At 36.5% G+C, this 17,462-nt stretch overlaps 1 protein-coding gene across 1 annotated transcript; it reads left to right on the top strand.

Annotated features, from left to right (window-relative positions):
* The first annotated feature begins 8,257 nt into the window (after positions 1-8,257).
* On the top strand, positions 8,258-17,236 carry LOC126812196 (dopamine beta-hydroxylase). Its single transcript, XM_050538449.2, has 7 exons — positions 8,258-8,752; positions 10,678-10,824; positions 12,170-12,343; positions 13,704-13,787; positions 14,490-14,672; positions 15,099-15,201; positions 17,178-17,236. Exons 1-7 carry the CDS (start codon positions 8,273-8,275, stop codon positions 17,234-17,236), a joined length of 1,230 nt encoding a protein of 409 aa, XP_050394406.1. The 5' UTR covers positions 8,258-8,272.
* The last annotated feature ends 226 nt before the right edge of the window (positions 17,237-17,462 follow it).

The raw sequence follows: 17,462 nt of genomic DNA on the forward strand, positions 1-17,462 counted from the left end.
GTTTTTTTTTGTTTGGTTTTTTTTTTGGGGGGGGGGGGTACAATCTAATGATTTTTATTTTACAAGCAAAATTCAAAATAATATTGATTTAGGTTATTTGTAAATATCGCATGTTAAAATTTAGCTTATTTCCAAATACTGCGGTTAAAATTTTCAGTATAGCACATGAAAATTGGTATTAATTAATTTGATATTAATGACCACCGTGATTTGTAAATACTGTATATGACATTAATTATTTTATATGATATTTTGAGATTTATTTTAATGTTTGTTCTTGTCAATATGATTAAAGATAATGTATTTTTCTCAGCTGTGTGTCTCCATTACTACGGACGCAAGACCTGGAAAGAAAATAATATACAAAAACTAAGTCGATCAATATCGCGGTTTGGCATGATGCCCGGCTTGGCTCAGTCAGTACCTTATTTACTTTAGTTACGATTTTTGTAAGAACAATTGCAAGCATGCGCAATATAGAATTCAGTACTCAAAAGCAAAGTAGACGTATTAAGAAACGGTAAAGAAGAAATGAAAATAAAATGAAAAAGAAATGAAATAGGATTTAACGCCCTGTTCTGCTCCGACTGGGCTAATGAAGACGGGCATACGCCATACAGTGTGCTGTGAGGGGAAATTTTGCTTGGACAGCTGCGCTATGGCCTACTCTTTTAACGAATTCCTACTGCCAGGGGACCTTTTTCGTCCCATTCGAAGTACTAGACAGCTGTACGTGCCAGACTCTTCGTCCTGCACCACTGATAAGGGGGAAAATAAAATGAAATGGGTTTTATGAAATGCAGACGAGTAGACAATGTTCCACAACAGGCGAAACACGCTGGAAATCCAAGAAACTTTCTCGGTCATCACCAGGAAAGAAACCTAGATCCCAAGGTTAGTAAGCCAGCAACTTACTCACTGAGTCACCGTGGCTTCATGCAAAATAGAAGATTTATGAGAACAAAAGTTTGGGATTAGGAATTTTTTCTTAAAAGAGATATGTTATCAAGTTATAAAAACTAACCACATCAATTCCCACATTTCTCAAATACCTTTGAAAACTCTTTCATTCTTAAACATGCATTATGCAAGAGCTAAATCGCCCTACTGCAGGTCTTTCTTTAGACCTGAAATGTTATCTAAATTATTGTCCAGACCATAATCAACTCTCGATGCCATCGTTAGCATGTGATATTTAGTGGATTTGAATACATTTTGTGATGGATAATTTAACGTAAAAGTGGATACTCGAGATTTGGTTTATTGACGCGCCAAAGTTAGTAATGACGTTCGAGGTTAGGCTAAAACTGAATCGCTGATGTAATGGTTCAGATTGAAGCAATTTGACTGAAATTTTCAACATAACATATTCTGTTTTCATTAGCTATTAGCTAATTGTCAGCTCTTTATCCAATCTTACCTAATGCCCATTAAGGGGGGTTGGATGGCTTAGTGGTTAGCACGTGTGCGCTGTATCATTAAGCCTGTCATTGAGTTAACTGGCGTGGTTTCGAATCCCCGGTTGTACGTGACAAGGAGTAGGGTCGCCTGTCCAGCCTCGTGGGTTTTCTCTGGGTCCTCCGGTTTCCTCCCACTGCTAAAGACCCCTACGCGCAAGCGAATAGGAAATAAAATTGGACCATATGTTAGTCCCGAAATGACCTAGTCTGTGTCGAGTGGACATTAAACCCCATTTCTCTCTCTCTCTCTCTAATGCCCATTTAAATTGATTGGTTATCAAAATAACGTTTGTTGGCATTGAATGACGTTATAGAGAAAAAACACACAGGACATCTAGAATATTGCTCATTATTTTGAAAAACTAACATAATAATACAATTATGTATTGTTTAATGGTCGAGAGGGAGACATTAGGTAATGTAAAAACAAAAGGGCTGCAGGCATGAGTGTTTTTACAAGATGTTGGGCAATGTTTTAAACTCGAGACCATTAAACAACTTAAAATACAGACACCACGCACGTGCTTTTACAGTGAAATACGTCACGCGAGTCCAATATTTCGCTAGTATAAATAATGTACGATTGGCAAGTCGCCCGTACAATTATTTGAAATAATGATACTCCAACATCAAAGGGTGACGTCACATCTGTATTTTAAGTATTGTTTAATGGTCGAGAGCGAGACATTAAGTAATATATTGTAACAACAAGAGGACCGTCAGGTCCGAGTGTTTTTACAATATATTACGCAATGTCTCAGCTCGAGACCATTAAACATCTTAAAATACAGACACTCCGCACGTGCGTTTACAGTGAAATACGTCACTCGAGTCTAATATTTGACAAGGTACGATTGGCAAGTTGCCCGTACGATTATTTGAAATAATGGTACGCCAACATCAAAGGGTGACGTCACATCTGTATTTTAAATAAAAATAAATTCGTGCAAAACTTGCCAAAAATTGTACGGCAAAATGACAGTCAATGTCTCGCTATTCCACTTTTTTAAAAACAAAATACTGAGGTAGTTGTGGTTGTATTTTGTATAGTTTTTAGCTAGTATTGGTATAAGGTCTGTCGTTGAGTCAAGTGGTGTGGTTTCGAGCCCATACGTGTACGTGACAAGGGGTAGGGTCGCCTACCTCGTGGCTTTCCCCGGGTCCCCCGGATCCTCCCGCAGCTAAAGACCACCACGCGCAAGCGAATTATTGAATTGTCGTTGTCGAGTGGACGTGATTGTGTTCATCTAATAATTATTATTCCTGAAACGAGTTGTGTGTCGCCATCTTTTCTCGAATAAACAGTGTTTATTCGTTCATTTATTCGGGAATTGTAGGAAAACCATTGTTTATTTATTAAATCACTAACATTTCCTCGGCGTAATGAAGCGGATATCTATGATCTCGTGAGCTTGAAAACAATTTATTGAATGAGTGATTAACGGAAATCGTCCCCACGTTCGGAGTGCGTGCTATATTAACAGACGACAGTTGCTAGGAAGAAAGAAATGGCGCCAAAATCCGGAACAAGGTGACCGGCCGCTGTCAAGAATCACTCAAAGCGTCGTCTACTAACATTAATCCCTTACAAGACTCTTAAACACCGAGAATCAATTTGCATTTCCATTATTTGTGAATCTGGAATTGTCAGAATCGCATTCCAGTTGATAATCATTCTATTCATAATAATAGTCTCAGTGGGAGGAGGTTTTTTTTTTCGTTACGAGTAATTCACAAATCACTCCAAGATTTCCTTTTCAATATCTTTAAGATTTTTTGTTCACGAACATAGAATACCTCAGATATCGTGATAAAAATAAAAATGTCAACGATAACAAAAAAGCACACTAAATAATTTCAGTATCTTCCTGCGAAACAATTAAAGATACATTATGGGAGATTAGATAAAGGGCTGACAGTGCTTACTATAATAGTTAAAAAATTAGATAATGTAAATAGAATTTGCTGAAAATTTCAGTCAAATTGATCTACTCGAACCGAGAATTTAGCGATTGAATTTTCGGCCTAGCCTCGATCATCATTATTAAAGTCGGTACAAAAAAAAAATAGTCTCGATTATCCATTTCATGATTAAATCATGAATGAAAGTTGAGCAGCAAATCGGATCCTAATCCAGAAAATATCGCAGTCTAGCGATGACATCGAGAGTTGATTATGGTCTGGATAAGTTAATTAATGTCTACTTAAAGATACATTATGGAAGATTAGATAAAGAACTGGCCGTTCTCGCAATAATAGTTAAAAACTAGATAATGTAAATATAATTTGCTAAAAAAAATTCAGTCAAATTGATCTAATCTGGGCTTAGAATTAAGCGATTGGATTTATTGGCCTAGCCTCGATCATCATTACTAAAGTTGGTACGATAAAAAAACATAGTCTCGATTATCCAAATCTAGATTAAGTTGAGCAGCAAATCGGATCCTAATCCAATAAATATAGCAGGCTAGCGGTGACATCGAGAGTTGACTATGGTCTGTATAAGTTAATAAATGTCTAATTAATAATTTAGATAACATTTCAGGCTTAAAGAAAGACATGCAATAGGCAGATTTAGCTCTTGCATAATGTATGATTAATAACGATACATACTTCCCTATTTTCCAATAATCGACGTTCGCGCTGGAGCTGTCGGTGGCGTTGGGGCTACAACACTGGAAGCACATCGGGGATACCTCAAGTTACCCCCCCCCCTTCTTCCGTTGGTCCTCGTCCGACTTACCAAGGTAGTGATGCTGACTGGGGATCAGAATCTGCACAGCGACTTGTCTGCGAAAGCACTTATTGTATCGAATTCCAACTGTCAAGGGATCTTTAACGTTCACGCCAATTTGTACATGGGAACTTGGTTTTTCGTCCCATCCGCACGACTAGACAGCTGATTTCCAGTGTACAACTGGGTGTGTACGTAAAAGGTCCCATAGGTCCCATAGTTTACATAGGCTAAACCTGTTCTCCAATCCCATTCAGACACCCCGAGTAAAAATATTGTTTTAAAAAAAGAATCAATGGCAGTTAGAATTCGGTTGATGTCCGGCCACATTTTCTTCATAGAACATTGCATTTCGTATCCCCGTCTTTATTAACGCGATTGGAGCAGGGAATTAGGGCGTTAAACCCCTATTTCATTCATTCATTTTATTTGAACCCACGCCAGTGCTTTAGCCATATGGACCATAACACCTCGGATTAATCAAAACTCAGGTAATTTAAGCATATGGTATGTATAGGTAATTGTAGGTATAAGAAGTCAAATGAAACATTAATCACTATCTGTATAACCTTTGGACAAGGATAAATAATAAATGAAATTAATTAACCCTTTAATTATATGGATTTATTGAGCAACAACACGGGTGAAATAGAACACGATTTCTATGAGTAATCTATTTGGTAATTCCCGTTCAAAGAGATAATCTTGCTTTACAGATTCTCCTCGATTGGTAAAACGAAATTGTACCCAGATAAAATCAACTAAGATAAAATCCATATTTTAGTAATTTGATTGGATAATATTAGATTGATTTTAGTGGTTAGCCAATCAATATTGAAGTATCTACTAAAATTTGGATTTTATCTTTTATCGAGAAACAGGGCCCGGCTGTTCAATAAATCATTCGTGTATTTCTATTAGGAAAAACCCTTATGGGTCCCGACGCTGTGTTGAACATAAAATACAATACAACCATACCGCAGTGTTAGTATATGTCGGGTCAGTTACATACCATCCTGGGTCCTTCCTAACGAGGGGCGTTGGATGGCCGAATGGTTAGCACGTGTGCGCTGTATCATAAGGTCTTTCATTAAGTCAGCTGGCGTGGTTTCGATTCGCGGGTTGTACGTGACAAGGAGTAGGGTAGCCTGTCCAACCCCGTTAGTTTTCTCAGGGTCCTCCCACTGCTAAAGACCCCTTCGCGCAAGCAAATTATTGAAATAAAACTGAACCATGTGTTAGCCCTGAAATGACCTAGTTTGTGTCAAGTCGAAGTTAAACCCCATCTCTCTCTCGCAATCGGAGTAGAACAGTAGGACGTTAAACCCCATTTCATTTCTTTATAAGTACCACAGAGATATCTGCAATTAAAGTCACAGAATCTCAACAATGACGTACAACAATGGACAAGGGAACAATTAAACATTATTAATTAATAACCTGCGTTTAATTACCTGGTAATTTTCACTCGAGTCAGGGTGTAAATTAATTAACATATTATCTCCTTAACCAGTGATATTACAAGTCAGTGATATTCTGCATGTTAATATTAAACGCCTCGACTCCAGTTATTCCCGTCAATCAATTAGATCTATTCACAGTCGCTTCTATTCTTGCCAAAGTCGTTCAGGATTTTCTTCTACGATGTTATTCATAAATGACCCGGGAATAAGAAGTTTCTTAAACGTAAAACATATTTTTTAAACGTTTTAGATATACTTGAATCGATAGATTATATATTGGATAAGTCATAAACGTAAGTTTTTGTGGGGTTTTTTTTTTGTGCTGTTATAAACCATTTCTAGTGATTTGTTGTTTCAATGGCATTTAGTAATTGAACTGGAATATACAGGTCACCTCGCTCAGTAATAAGCAGTAATTGTATTCCATAGAATTGTTACCTGTATGTTCTAGTGTCAGTAATTTGGTCAAGTAGTTATTTTGGTGGGATATATAACGAACACATCTCCACAAAATCTACATATCGAAAAGACTATCAACGTAGCTGGGATCCGTTGTTACGCTACATGAACGAACGGGGTTTTTTTTTAGTGAACCTTTTTTTGTGATTTATTGATGTAGTTTTTTTTAGAAAGAGAGTCCGCAAAATTTAGATAACGAAAGGAAAATACCGTTGGAGAATTTTTATGAATTTTTTTTTCCGATTTATTTATTTTATGAATTTCTTGTAAAAAGAGTCTTCGCAAAATCTACATAGTTGAAAAAAAACTTACAAGAATTTTGGTAAACATTTTCTGATACATTAATGTGTTTTTTGAAAGGAGTCTGGTAATATCTATAGTTAGCAAAAAAATATATATATTTTCGGATTTATCAATGCGTTTTGTAGAAAGAGTGTACCTTTCTAAATAACGAAATATATTAACATTTATTAATCTGTTTTGTAGAAAGAGAATTATTAATGACTATTTTCGGGTTTATTTTGTAGAAAGAGTCTCCAGAAAATCTAAATAACGAAATATTGAAGATTTATTAATCTGTTTGTAGAAAGAGAATTATTAGAATGACTACAGGTCTAAAAAACTGTGCCATTATTTTTCTGCTGATGGTTTGTGGCGGTCAAACGTTTGATGTTTACGAACAAAGCTACCCCAGGTCTAAAGGACGTAGTTTAAGGCGCCAACACTCAGACGAATGGAGTCCCTACGAATATATCAATGCGGGTGATTTTCCGCAGATAACATGGCCGCGGAAAGGTGACCAAAAGGACATAAAAACACATTTGTGGTTAGAGAACGATAAATATTCTAACAGTCTGTCCACTGATGATAATGAGCCGACTTTCAAATATTCAGTGGAAATTCCTCAAAATGTCAATGCTCCGAGAGAGCCACCGAGACTAAAATCAAAATATAAAAAAATTAAGGTAGATAAATTTATATTAAAGAATAATTTGTGGTATTCCGATTCACCTAAACAGTTATCTCGTTTAAGAGAAAAACTGAAAACTTTAAGAGGAAAACTGTTAAAACAGGAAGCCATTAATGAATATGTCTATAGAAAAACGCATAGCAAAGAGCGGAATCGTCAAAAACAGTTGATCAAAAACCACAGTGGAATGCAAGATAAAAACCAACACAATGATAGCGTCAAGCTGAAAATGAATTCCATTAAACTTCATAGAAACGTTAAGGGGAACCCAAAAGAAAAGCTAAAAGACATTTTCAAAACTTTTAAACAGAAGAATGCTAATTCTAAAGAAGCAGATGTGTCGTCTAGAAGTGATTACTTAAAAGTAGCCCGTAATCATCTTGGTGAAAACGGATACTTAAGATCGCCTAGCAGTGATTCCTTAAACGGATACTTAAGATCGCCTAGTAGTGATTCCTTAAACGGATACTTCAGATCGCCTAGTAGTCATTCCTTAAGATCGCCTAGTAGTCATTCTTTAAGATCGCCTAGTAGTGATTCCTTAAGATCGCCTAGTAGTGATTCTTTAAGATCGCCTAGTAGTGATTCTTTAAGATCGCCTAGTAGTGATTCTTTAAGATCGCCTAGTAGTGATTCTTTAAGATCGCCTACTAGTCATTCCTTAAGATCGCCTAGTAGTGATTCTTTAAGATCGCCTAGTAGTGATTCTTTAAGATCGCCTAGTAGTGATTCTTTAAGATCGCCTAGTAGTGATTCCTTAAGATCGCCTAGTAGTCATTCTTTAAGATCGCCTAGTAGTCATTCTTTAAGATCGCCTAGTAGTCATTCTTTAACATCGCCTAGTAGTAAATCTTTAAGATCACCTACTAGTGATTCTTTAAGATCACCTAGTAGTGATTCCTTAAGATCGCCTACTAGTCATTCTTTAAGATCGCCTACTAGTGATTCTTTAAGATCGCCTAGTAGTCATTCTTTAAGATCGCCTAGTAGTCATTCTTTAACATCGCCTAGTAGTCATTCTTTAAGATCGCCCAGTAGTCATTCTTTAAGATCGAATCAGATCGGGGAGATTGATAAAAGAAAGAATATCGATGACGAACATTTAGGAGAAAGTTTGGGAGATGATTTACAGACGACAGAGCGCAATAAAATTAATTTAGAGAGGAAAATCGAAAAGAATAAATTAATGCAAACAAGTCGGGACAAAAAAATGGACATTGACAGAAAATTTAGCAAGGACACGAATGAGATATTGGGCATGCAAATGGACATGGATAACATGGCGAACCGGAAAATGGACAAAAAAAAGCTGACAGGAATGAAAATGGACACGGCCAAGAGTAAGCACATGAAAATGGACATGACAAAGAGCAAGGACATGAAAATGGACATGGATATGGGAATGTCACATAATGAAATGGGTATGGATATGAATAAAATGAAACGACTAATGGAGGGATACAAATATCACGTGATGCTGGATATAACTTCTAAACTAATGTTTTGTTGGAACGTTAACTATTCTAACAGAACGGTTTCCATCCGGGTAACTTGCCAACTCCCGCCAAATTATTGGTTTGGTGTAGGATTTTCCGATTATGGGGAGGTAACTGATGCTGATTTTGTTGTGTTTTGGAATGATCCTGTATCTACTCACCATTTACAGGTAATATTGTTGTTTACTCAAGGTATTGGTTTTAATATTCTTTATTTACCAATAAGACATTAATTAATTCAGGTATCTGATGGAAGATTATCTACCGTTGACATTTTGGGGTTGTTTAAACCTTTAAAAATTAAATATTGTCCGAAAGATGACGATCAGCGACCTTACTTAACAATGAAATGAAATGAAATGGGGTTTAACGTCTTACTGTTCTGCTCCGAGGTGGGCTAATGAAGACGGGCAACCGCCATACAGTGTGCTATGAGGGAAATTTTGTCCGGACAGCGGCACTACGGCCTACTCTTATATCGAATTCCAGCTGTCAAAGGATCTTTTACGTGCACGCCAATGTGTACGCGGGACCTCGGGTTTTCGTATCATCCGAATGACTAGACAGCTGTCCTTGTCAGGCCCTTCGTCACGCATCACTGACAAGGGGGAACCACGCCGGAAAATCTGGATACAGGGATCGGACACCCGACTTCCAGACTAGCGCGCTAGCGTCTTACCCAGTTAGCCACCGTGACCCCCCCCCCCACCTTAACAAGGCGATACCCGGGATATTTTATGACTTAAACTTGGTAACTAAATTTAGGAAATAAAACACAAATTTATGGGGAATAAAGTAGGGTCATAAAAAATAAAAACAGCAAAGACAATGAAATGGGGTTTAACGTCCTACTATTCTGCTCCGACTGGGCTAATAAAGACGACATAAAAACAACAACATTCAAGTTAGTAACATATTTTTCGTGTTTGACATAGTCAAATTGTGTTAAATATTGTACATACCTACTTTTGCTGCCATGTCAAATTTTATGTCTGACTATATAATCAACGGCCTGAAATTCTTAGACTATTATAGTATTTTAAAAAGCATTTACTGTAGTTAACAATCTGGGGCCTGTTTCACGAAATTTTAACTAAGATAAAATCCAAATTTTAGTAATTTGATTGGATAATATTAGATTGATTTTAGTGTTTAGCCAATCAAAATTGAAGTATCTACTAAAATTGGATTTTATCTTTTGTAAAAAATTCGAGAAACAGGGCCCTGGGCCTTACCACTAAATTTAATTTAAGCAATTTATTTCAATATATGTTGCTCAATCAATAAAACATTTGATGAAGAGAACGCATGAAATAGCCAAAAATGATGTCTAAATATTTATGTTGGCAATCGAGATAAACCTGTTTCTGGTAGCAAATTTTTAGGGCGGTATAATAGATTCGAGATTCTAAATTAGTTAGTGTTGTGCTGTCGTCTAATTTCTGACTTCTATTCGTGTAATAATGCATTAGAAATAGAAACGTCTTCTCTATCAACATACACAGATTATCCCGGTCTCCTTTAAAGGCTGTTTATTTGGGGTTTCTAAATGGTATATCCTTGAACCGTTTCAAGGAAACGTTTCTCATTATAAGGTGACATTTTTTGAGCGCAGTAATAGAATATAGATCAACAGTATATATGTAAATGGCTCAACTGTAAAAAAAAAATCAAATAAAAATATCCAAATCCTGCACAATTTTTCCGATCAGGTGCTCAATCACCAAATTCAGCACGCAGTGGCGACACCAAACGACTTCATAAATTTGTTCGATATTCATGCTAAACATTCTTAATGATTGAAATAAGGTGAAATAGAATTAAAATTTACGCTGAACAAAATAAGAAATTGGATTATACATTGTCTTAATTTAGAAATTACACGAATAGAAATTAGAAATTAGCACGACATTAACAAATTTTGAATTTAATATACCACCATCAAATTCGCGTGCCTTTTCAAAATTACTTCGGGAATCTTTTCTCGCGATTTGTTATTACAAGTATTATAAATAAGAGTTGTTCTATTGCTTCGGGAATCTTTTCTCGCGATTTTGTATTACAAGTTGTATAAATAAGAGTTGTTTTATTGCAGGATTCTTATACTGACAGTAATGGTGTATTGCATGCCGACCATTCCCTGGATTATACCCTGCATAGAGCACGAACCGAGGATGGTTTATCTATATTAGAATATACTAGACCATTTGATACGTGTGATGAACGAGACTATCTCCTGGATGTACGTAAATTTAACTTTCTTATAAGGTTATATTTTATTAACAACAAAGTTATTGGGTTTTGTAAAACGATTCTGTGACATGAAATGTGGTTTTACGACTTACTTTTCTGAACCAACCGAGATAATGATGATGGCCACGAAAAACATTTTGTCCTTGCAGCAGCGATAGCACCTACCTTTACTTTGATTTCTAAGCGTCACGTGATCTTTTACGTGCTGACAATGGTATATATGGGACCTTAGGTGAGTTTTCGTCCTATCCGTACGACTAGACTAGTGTACTTGTCAGGCCCTACGCTATGTACTGTTGCAGAAGAGAAACCAGGCTGAAAACTCTATGGAACCCGGAACCTTGTGATTAGTGCGTCAGCCACATACTCACAGAACCGATTGGACACTGCCATCTTAGTGGCTCAACAAAGAAAAGATTCAGATATTAACACCTCCGGGCTAGCGAGTCAGCGTCTAAGACTCTTACCTATTTAGCCACCGTGGCTCCCGAATAAACAGGTATATAAATCAAATGCGAGAGAGAGAGAGAGAGAGAGAGAGAGAAATGGGGTTTAACGTCCACTCGACACAAACTAGGTCATTTCGGGACTAACATATGGTTTAATTTTATTTACATAATTCGCTTGCGCGTAGGGGTCTTTAGCAGTGGGAGGAAACCGGAGGACCCGGAGAAAACCTACGAGGTTTGACAGGCGACCAGAGAGAGAGAGAGAGAGAAATGGGGTGTAACGTCCACTTGACACAGACTAGGTCATTTCGGGACTAACATATGGTTTTTTTAAAATTTTATTTCAATAATTCGCTTGCGCGTAGGGGTCTTTAGCAGTGGGAGGAAACCGGAGGACCCGGAGAAAACCCACGAGGTTGGACAGGCGACCCTACGCCTTGTCACGTACAACCGGGGATTCGAAACCACTCCAGTCGACTCAAGCGCAGGCTAACCATTCAGCCATCCAACCCCCCTAACTCAAATGCATTCATAGTGAGAAAATCACGCTATAATTTTCTTTTTGTTTTCTGGTGTTTCCTTCGAGAAAGATAATTTTGCAGATTACAATAGCATTCACCAGGCCATTCCATGCACAAGTAGTCAGGTCACCAACCGAAAGCGTCGAAAACGACAAAATAGTTTCGTAACCGTTAGGCGATCATTTCCAAACGGTTCCATATTTTGAGATGAAATAAGCTATTTCCTCACAATTTCGCGTTTGAATTGTATACTTAAATGTTCCAATTAAAAGTTATTTTTGGTATTTAATAAAACTGAGAATTTTTTACTGCACTGGAAATACTTTCATAGCCCCTTCCATGTTATGTTTATTTACGATTTCAGAATGGTACAACACATATTGTATATTTTGTGTCAAAAGGAACACCTTCCACGTGCGTAGGGAAAGACGTCAGAGATTTACACCATGGGTTCCAAAGAGTCCAGTTATTAAAACCAGACGTCCACCTACCTCCTCTACCTACAGATGTCTGGACATTTGAGATTACAGCACCAAAGGTAGGGAAATTAGGTCACCGTTCGTAATGGTTTTATACATTTCGATAAATTAAACGATTAACTTTTCCTTTTATTGAGTCAGGTCAAGTATAAATTTCAGCCATTTGAGTGCCAAATATAAAATTAAGTGTGTTTGCATTTCCCTGTCTTTTACGTCCGTTTCAATCTGATTAAAACACAGATCTTATTTCGTTTCGTTTTTTTAATATTACAAAATTTCGTTTTACTTGTCTTCACAACACTAGGATTTGGAAGAGTTGTTATATAACAGGCGTTTTAGTTGATGCGAGGAATTAGCCAGTGAAACGGTCTGTTACGGCGAAACGTCAACGCTAATTTAATAGAGACTTTTGGCAAGCGTAAATTCCTGGTCCGTATCGCGTATCCGTAATGATTTTGCGTGTGACGTCATCAATTCGTGTGTATTTCTCATACGTGATACGGCACACGGATACGGCAGCACTTATCGAACAGCTTTAATACGGAAAAAGTCGTCGTCTTTTTTGCTACTTTTAGACGCTGAAATGTTGTGTCGTAGCGTTTTTATGAATCTATATATGTCTATCCTAGAACGAAGGTGTATATTTGATGTGATTTTAACCATGGCAAAGACTGGAATTTAATTATTACTTTGGATGAGATTTTCGCGGAATTTTCATATTTTCCTATCTGTATGCACGCTTGTTGATCTACATGCTAAATTTAGGGAGGTGGGACCTTTATTTTTAATAAGATTCGACACTATTTTTTTTTTTTTTTTTTTTTAAATAACTCCGCGAAAGTCGAACGACTTTACTCCCTTCAGGAATTTGTAGGCTAAATTAACGGAACGTATCACGTGACGATACGGATACGTTATACGGATGGGAAAAATTCCACTTGCCAAAAGTCTCTATTAATCAGTGTCTGACGTTCTAGGATCAATAGCCGCTCGTATGACCCCTGACGCGACCTCCCAGTACAACTGGTAAGATTTTCATGTAGTCTAGGCCATCGAAAGTATAAATAGACGAAACGAAATATAGATCTGTATTTTGATCAGATTGCGTCCGTTTACACCTAGGTGATATAGCAGAAGTAAAGTTGTTTGAACCCTTCCGTCTATGGTTTATTGCTTCTCTGGTTTATCGGATTTTATGTACATTGGAGTAACTTTTATTTCAGGAACTGGGGGATTGGCTTCAGGAACCGTAAACTTTATTTCCAGTATAAATTTGGTGTGTTTTTTCTCGTCGTATTGCTAACAATAGACAACTGCGCCCAACTTCACCATTCTTTTCGTCTCGGGCAAGCTATAGCATAATTTAATTTGGCCTCTTACTAGCTTATTTGACTTTAATGATTTTCTCATCATTTTAAGGTAAAAATACCAGGTAGTGAGACAACCTATTGGTGGTTTATAACAACATTACCTATATTACATCATAAACATCATATTGTTAGAGTAAGTATAGAACCTATGATACATTATAAACTGTTATAGTAATTAAGATGTTTACTTTCTAAGATATTCCCCAATTTAAGATGTTTACTTTCTGAGATATTCTACCATTTAAGATATTCTCTAATTTATGATGTTTACTTTCCTTGATATTCTCTAATTTAAGATGTTTACTTTCCTTGATATTCTACGATTAAAGATGTTTATTTTACTTTCCTTGATATTCTACGATTTAAGATGTTTACTTTCCTTGATATTCTCTAATTTAAGGAGTTTACTTTCTAAGATCTCCTTCCATTTATAATGTTAACTTTTCAGATGTTCACTTTCTACCATTTCTGAGAAATTCACCTACTTAAGATGTTTACTTTCCTAGAAATTCTCCCATTTAAGAAGTTTACTTTCTATTATATTCTTCCATTTAAAATGTTTACTTTCTGGGATATTTTACCATTTATAATGTTTATTTTCTAAGATATTCTACCATGTAAAATGTTTACTGTCTAAGGTGTTTACATTCTAAGATGTTCTCCCATTTACGATGTTTACTTTCTAAGATATTCTACCATGTAAAATGATTACTTTTTAAGAAACTTTCTAATTTAAGATGCTTAATGTTCTCCAATTCCAAACTAATACTTTTTTTAGTGTTGCCATTTCCGAAAACATCAAATATTATTCTGATACATTATGTTTTATTATTAGTATGAAGGAGTTATACAGAAAGAGAACGAAGATATTGTACACCATATCGAGGTCTTTCATTGTGTTGGAAGGAAACATGTTCATCCATACAGTGGCCCCAAAGTTCCCGAGGGTAAAATGGATCCAACATCAGATTTAGCTAGCTGTAGGAACGTGATTGGGGCTTGGGCTATGGGTGCTGAGGTGGGTAAAACAACTTAGTGTAATAGATAAGAATTCAAGTATAGTATGTCTGACAAGGACAGCTGTCTAGTCGTTCGAGCACGTACAAGATGCACGTACAAGATCCCTTAGCAGTTGGAATTCGATAAAAGAGAAGGCCATAATGCCGCTGACCGGGCAAAATTTTCCTCATAGCACACTGTATGGCGTATGCCCATATCCATTAGCCCAGTCGGAGCAGAACAGTAGGACGTTAAACCCCATTTCATTTCATTTCATTTCAGTATGTCTGACTTGTTCATTATTTTACCAAGGAAAGATCTCGTATCCCGTAGGCCAGATATGGCCGGTACGAGCATTTCAATTTGCCCAAATCTTTTATGTGGCGTTTAAATATGAAATATTTTTAAAAAAAATTAAATTAGATTGTTTATTCTTACATTAAAGCCAATCATTTATCCAGAAGAAGCTGGTTCCCCGATAGGAGGCGAAGGGTTCTCTCCCTTTATTTTACTGGAAGTTCATTATCACAATCCACATCTTAGAACAGGTAAATCTCAAATAATTCATCTGTCAAAAGATTCTACATGTGATTTTCAAGAATTGAATTCAAACAAATCAAACTAAATCATTAATTTAGCTTAATGCTAGATGTAGAGAAAATATCAAAACTGTTCATTCGACATTATGCTAGGTTTTCACTATCACGATTCGTGCTACGATTGAAATCGCGGTTTTAATCGTAGAGTAATCGTCGCGATCCTATCAGGTCTTAAAGGGACAATAACACTCTTGCTGGCTTGAAAGCCCCAGGAAATAAATAATATCTCTATCTAAGTACTAGATGTTTAAGTGTCCTACCTGTTGTGTAAATTACCCATTACATCCTATTTTACTTGTCCAGAGGGTTCGAAAATATTTTTAAATCGAAGTTTCATTTGAAAAGGTTTACGTTAGACGTTTCAAACCATTATGTTGAATTTTTCAAATTTTTTAAATAAGGTGTGTTAAGATGAAATTTGTATCATCAATTAATTGAAATATTCCAAAATAGTACAATTTGTTGACCAGAATAAAGATTGGGACATATTATTCAGTTACAACAAGGGTGGTATTGAGCCTTTAACGTATAATTGTGGCCAGTCGTAGTAATCGAAACGTATCCGAACGCATCTGTACGTACCAGATCGTGAACTCAATAGGAACAATCCTATCATAACACATCACACGACAGTGGAAACCTGGCATTACAGAGAAACAGTTATCATTTCTGAAAGAAATGAGGTTGTCGTTTTGTTTTACAAAATATTATAAATGTTATTATATTATTTAGTTCCAACATTACAGATGAAAATATCGTCGATTTTATTCCGATCAGTCAGGTTAATACTACTATCGATCACCGTGTTATATTTTTTTTCAAGAACGGTTCCGATTTGTTATAGTTGGCGCCTTGGAAATGAAATGAAATGAAATGGAGTTTAACGTCCTACTTTTCTGCTCCTATACTGGGCTAATGAAGACGGGCATACGCCATACAGTGTGCTATGAGGGAAATTTTGCCCGGACAGCGGCACTACAGCCTACTCTTATATCGAATTCCAACTGCCAAGGGATCTTTTACGTGCACGCCAATGTGTACACGGGACCTCGGTTTTTCGTCCCACCCGAACGACTAGACAGTTTTCCTTGTTAGCCCCTCCGTCCTGCAAGTTGCCGCCTTGACAGCCAATCTGATTAAACTATAGATCTATATATTATACTTTCGATGGCCTCTACTACGTGAATATCTCACTAGTTCTAGTGGGAGGTCGTGTCAGAGGTCATACGAGCGGTTTTTGACCCTATGACGTCAGGCATTGATTAATCAATCGGAGTTGAAGTTTCTATTGGTTTACCCACAGTTCCGTGCAGATCACGTAAAGAACTCGTCGTAACAGACCGTTATGAAGTGTTATGAAGACAAGTATAACGAAATTTTGAACTATAAAAAAACAAACAGAATAGGATCTGTGTTTTATCAGATTGAAACGGGCAGCTAAAATTCAAAGAAGAATTGGCGAACACGTAACCACAGAAACATGGTCTTAGTCTCCATATAACCTTCAAATTGTGTTGAAGCAGCGGCGTAACTTTCGAGGGGGCGCACGTGGGTTGGGTGGGGTTCTGTCCAAACTCTGAGACCGTCATTTCCTATTTTATTTCACCATTATTGTTTTATAACAGGTCATGGTGTAGATAGTTCAGGTATTATAGGTCTTCTATATATCACCAACAGAACTATATATTATTACAGGCCATGTAGATAGTTTAGGTATTAGGTTCTATATATATTATAACAGGTCATGTAGATAGTTCATGTATTAGGTTCTATATATATTATTACAGGTCATGTAGATAGTTCATGTATTAGGTTCTATATATATTATTACAGGTCATGTAGATAGTTCATGTATTAGGTTCTATATATATTATTACAGGTCATGTAGATAGTTCATGTATTAGGTTCTATATATATTATTACAGGTCATGTAGATAGTTCAGGTATTAGGTTCTATATATATTATAACAGGTCATGTAGATAGTTCATGTATTAGATTATACATGTATATATATATTATTACAGGTCATGTAGATAGTTCAGGTATTAGGTTCTATGTATCACCAACTTTAAGACAGTATGATATGGGTATAATGGAGTTAGGTTTAGAATATACAGATAAAATGGCAATACCACCAGAACAAACAAGATTTTTACTCTCGGGTTACTGTATAGCAGAATGTACTCAGGCGGTAGGTAGCATGAATATA

Source organism: Patella vulgata, chromosome 1, assembly GCF_932274485.2.
Source record: "Patella vulgata chromosome 1, xgPatVulg1.2, whole genome shotgun sequence".
Classification (NCBI taxonomy): Eukaryota; Metazoa; Mollusca; class Gastropoda; family Patellidae; genus Patella; species Patella vulgata.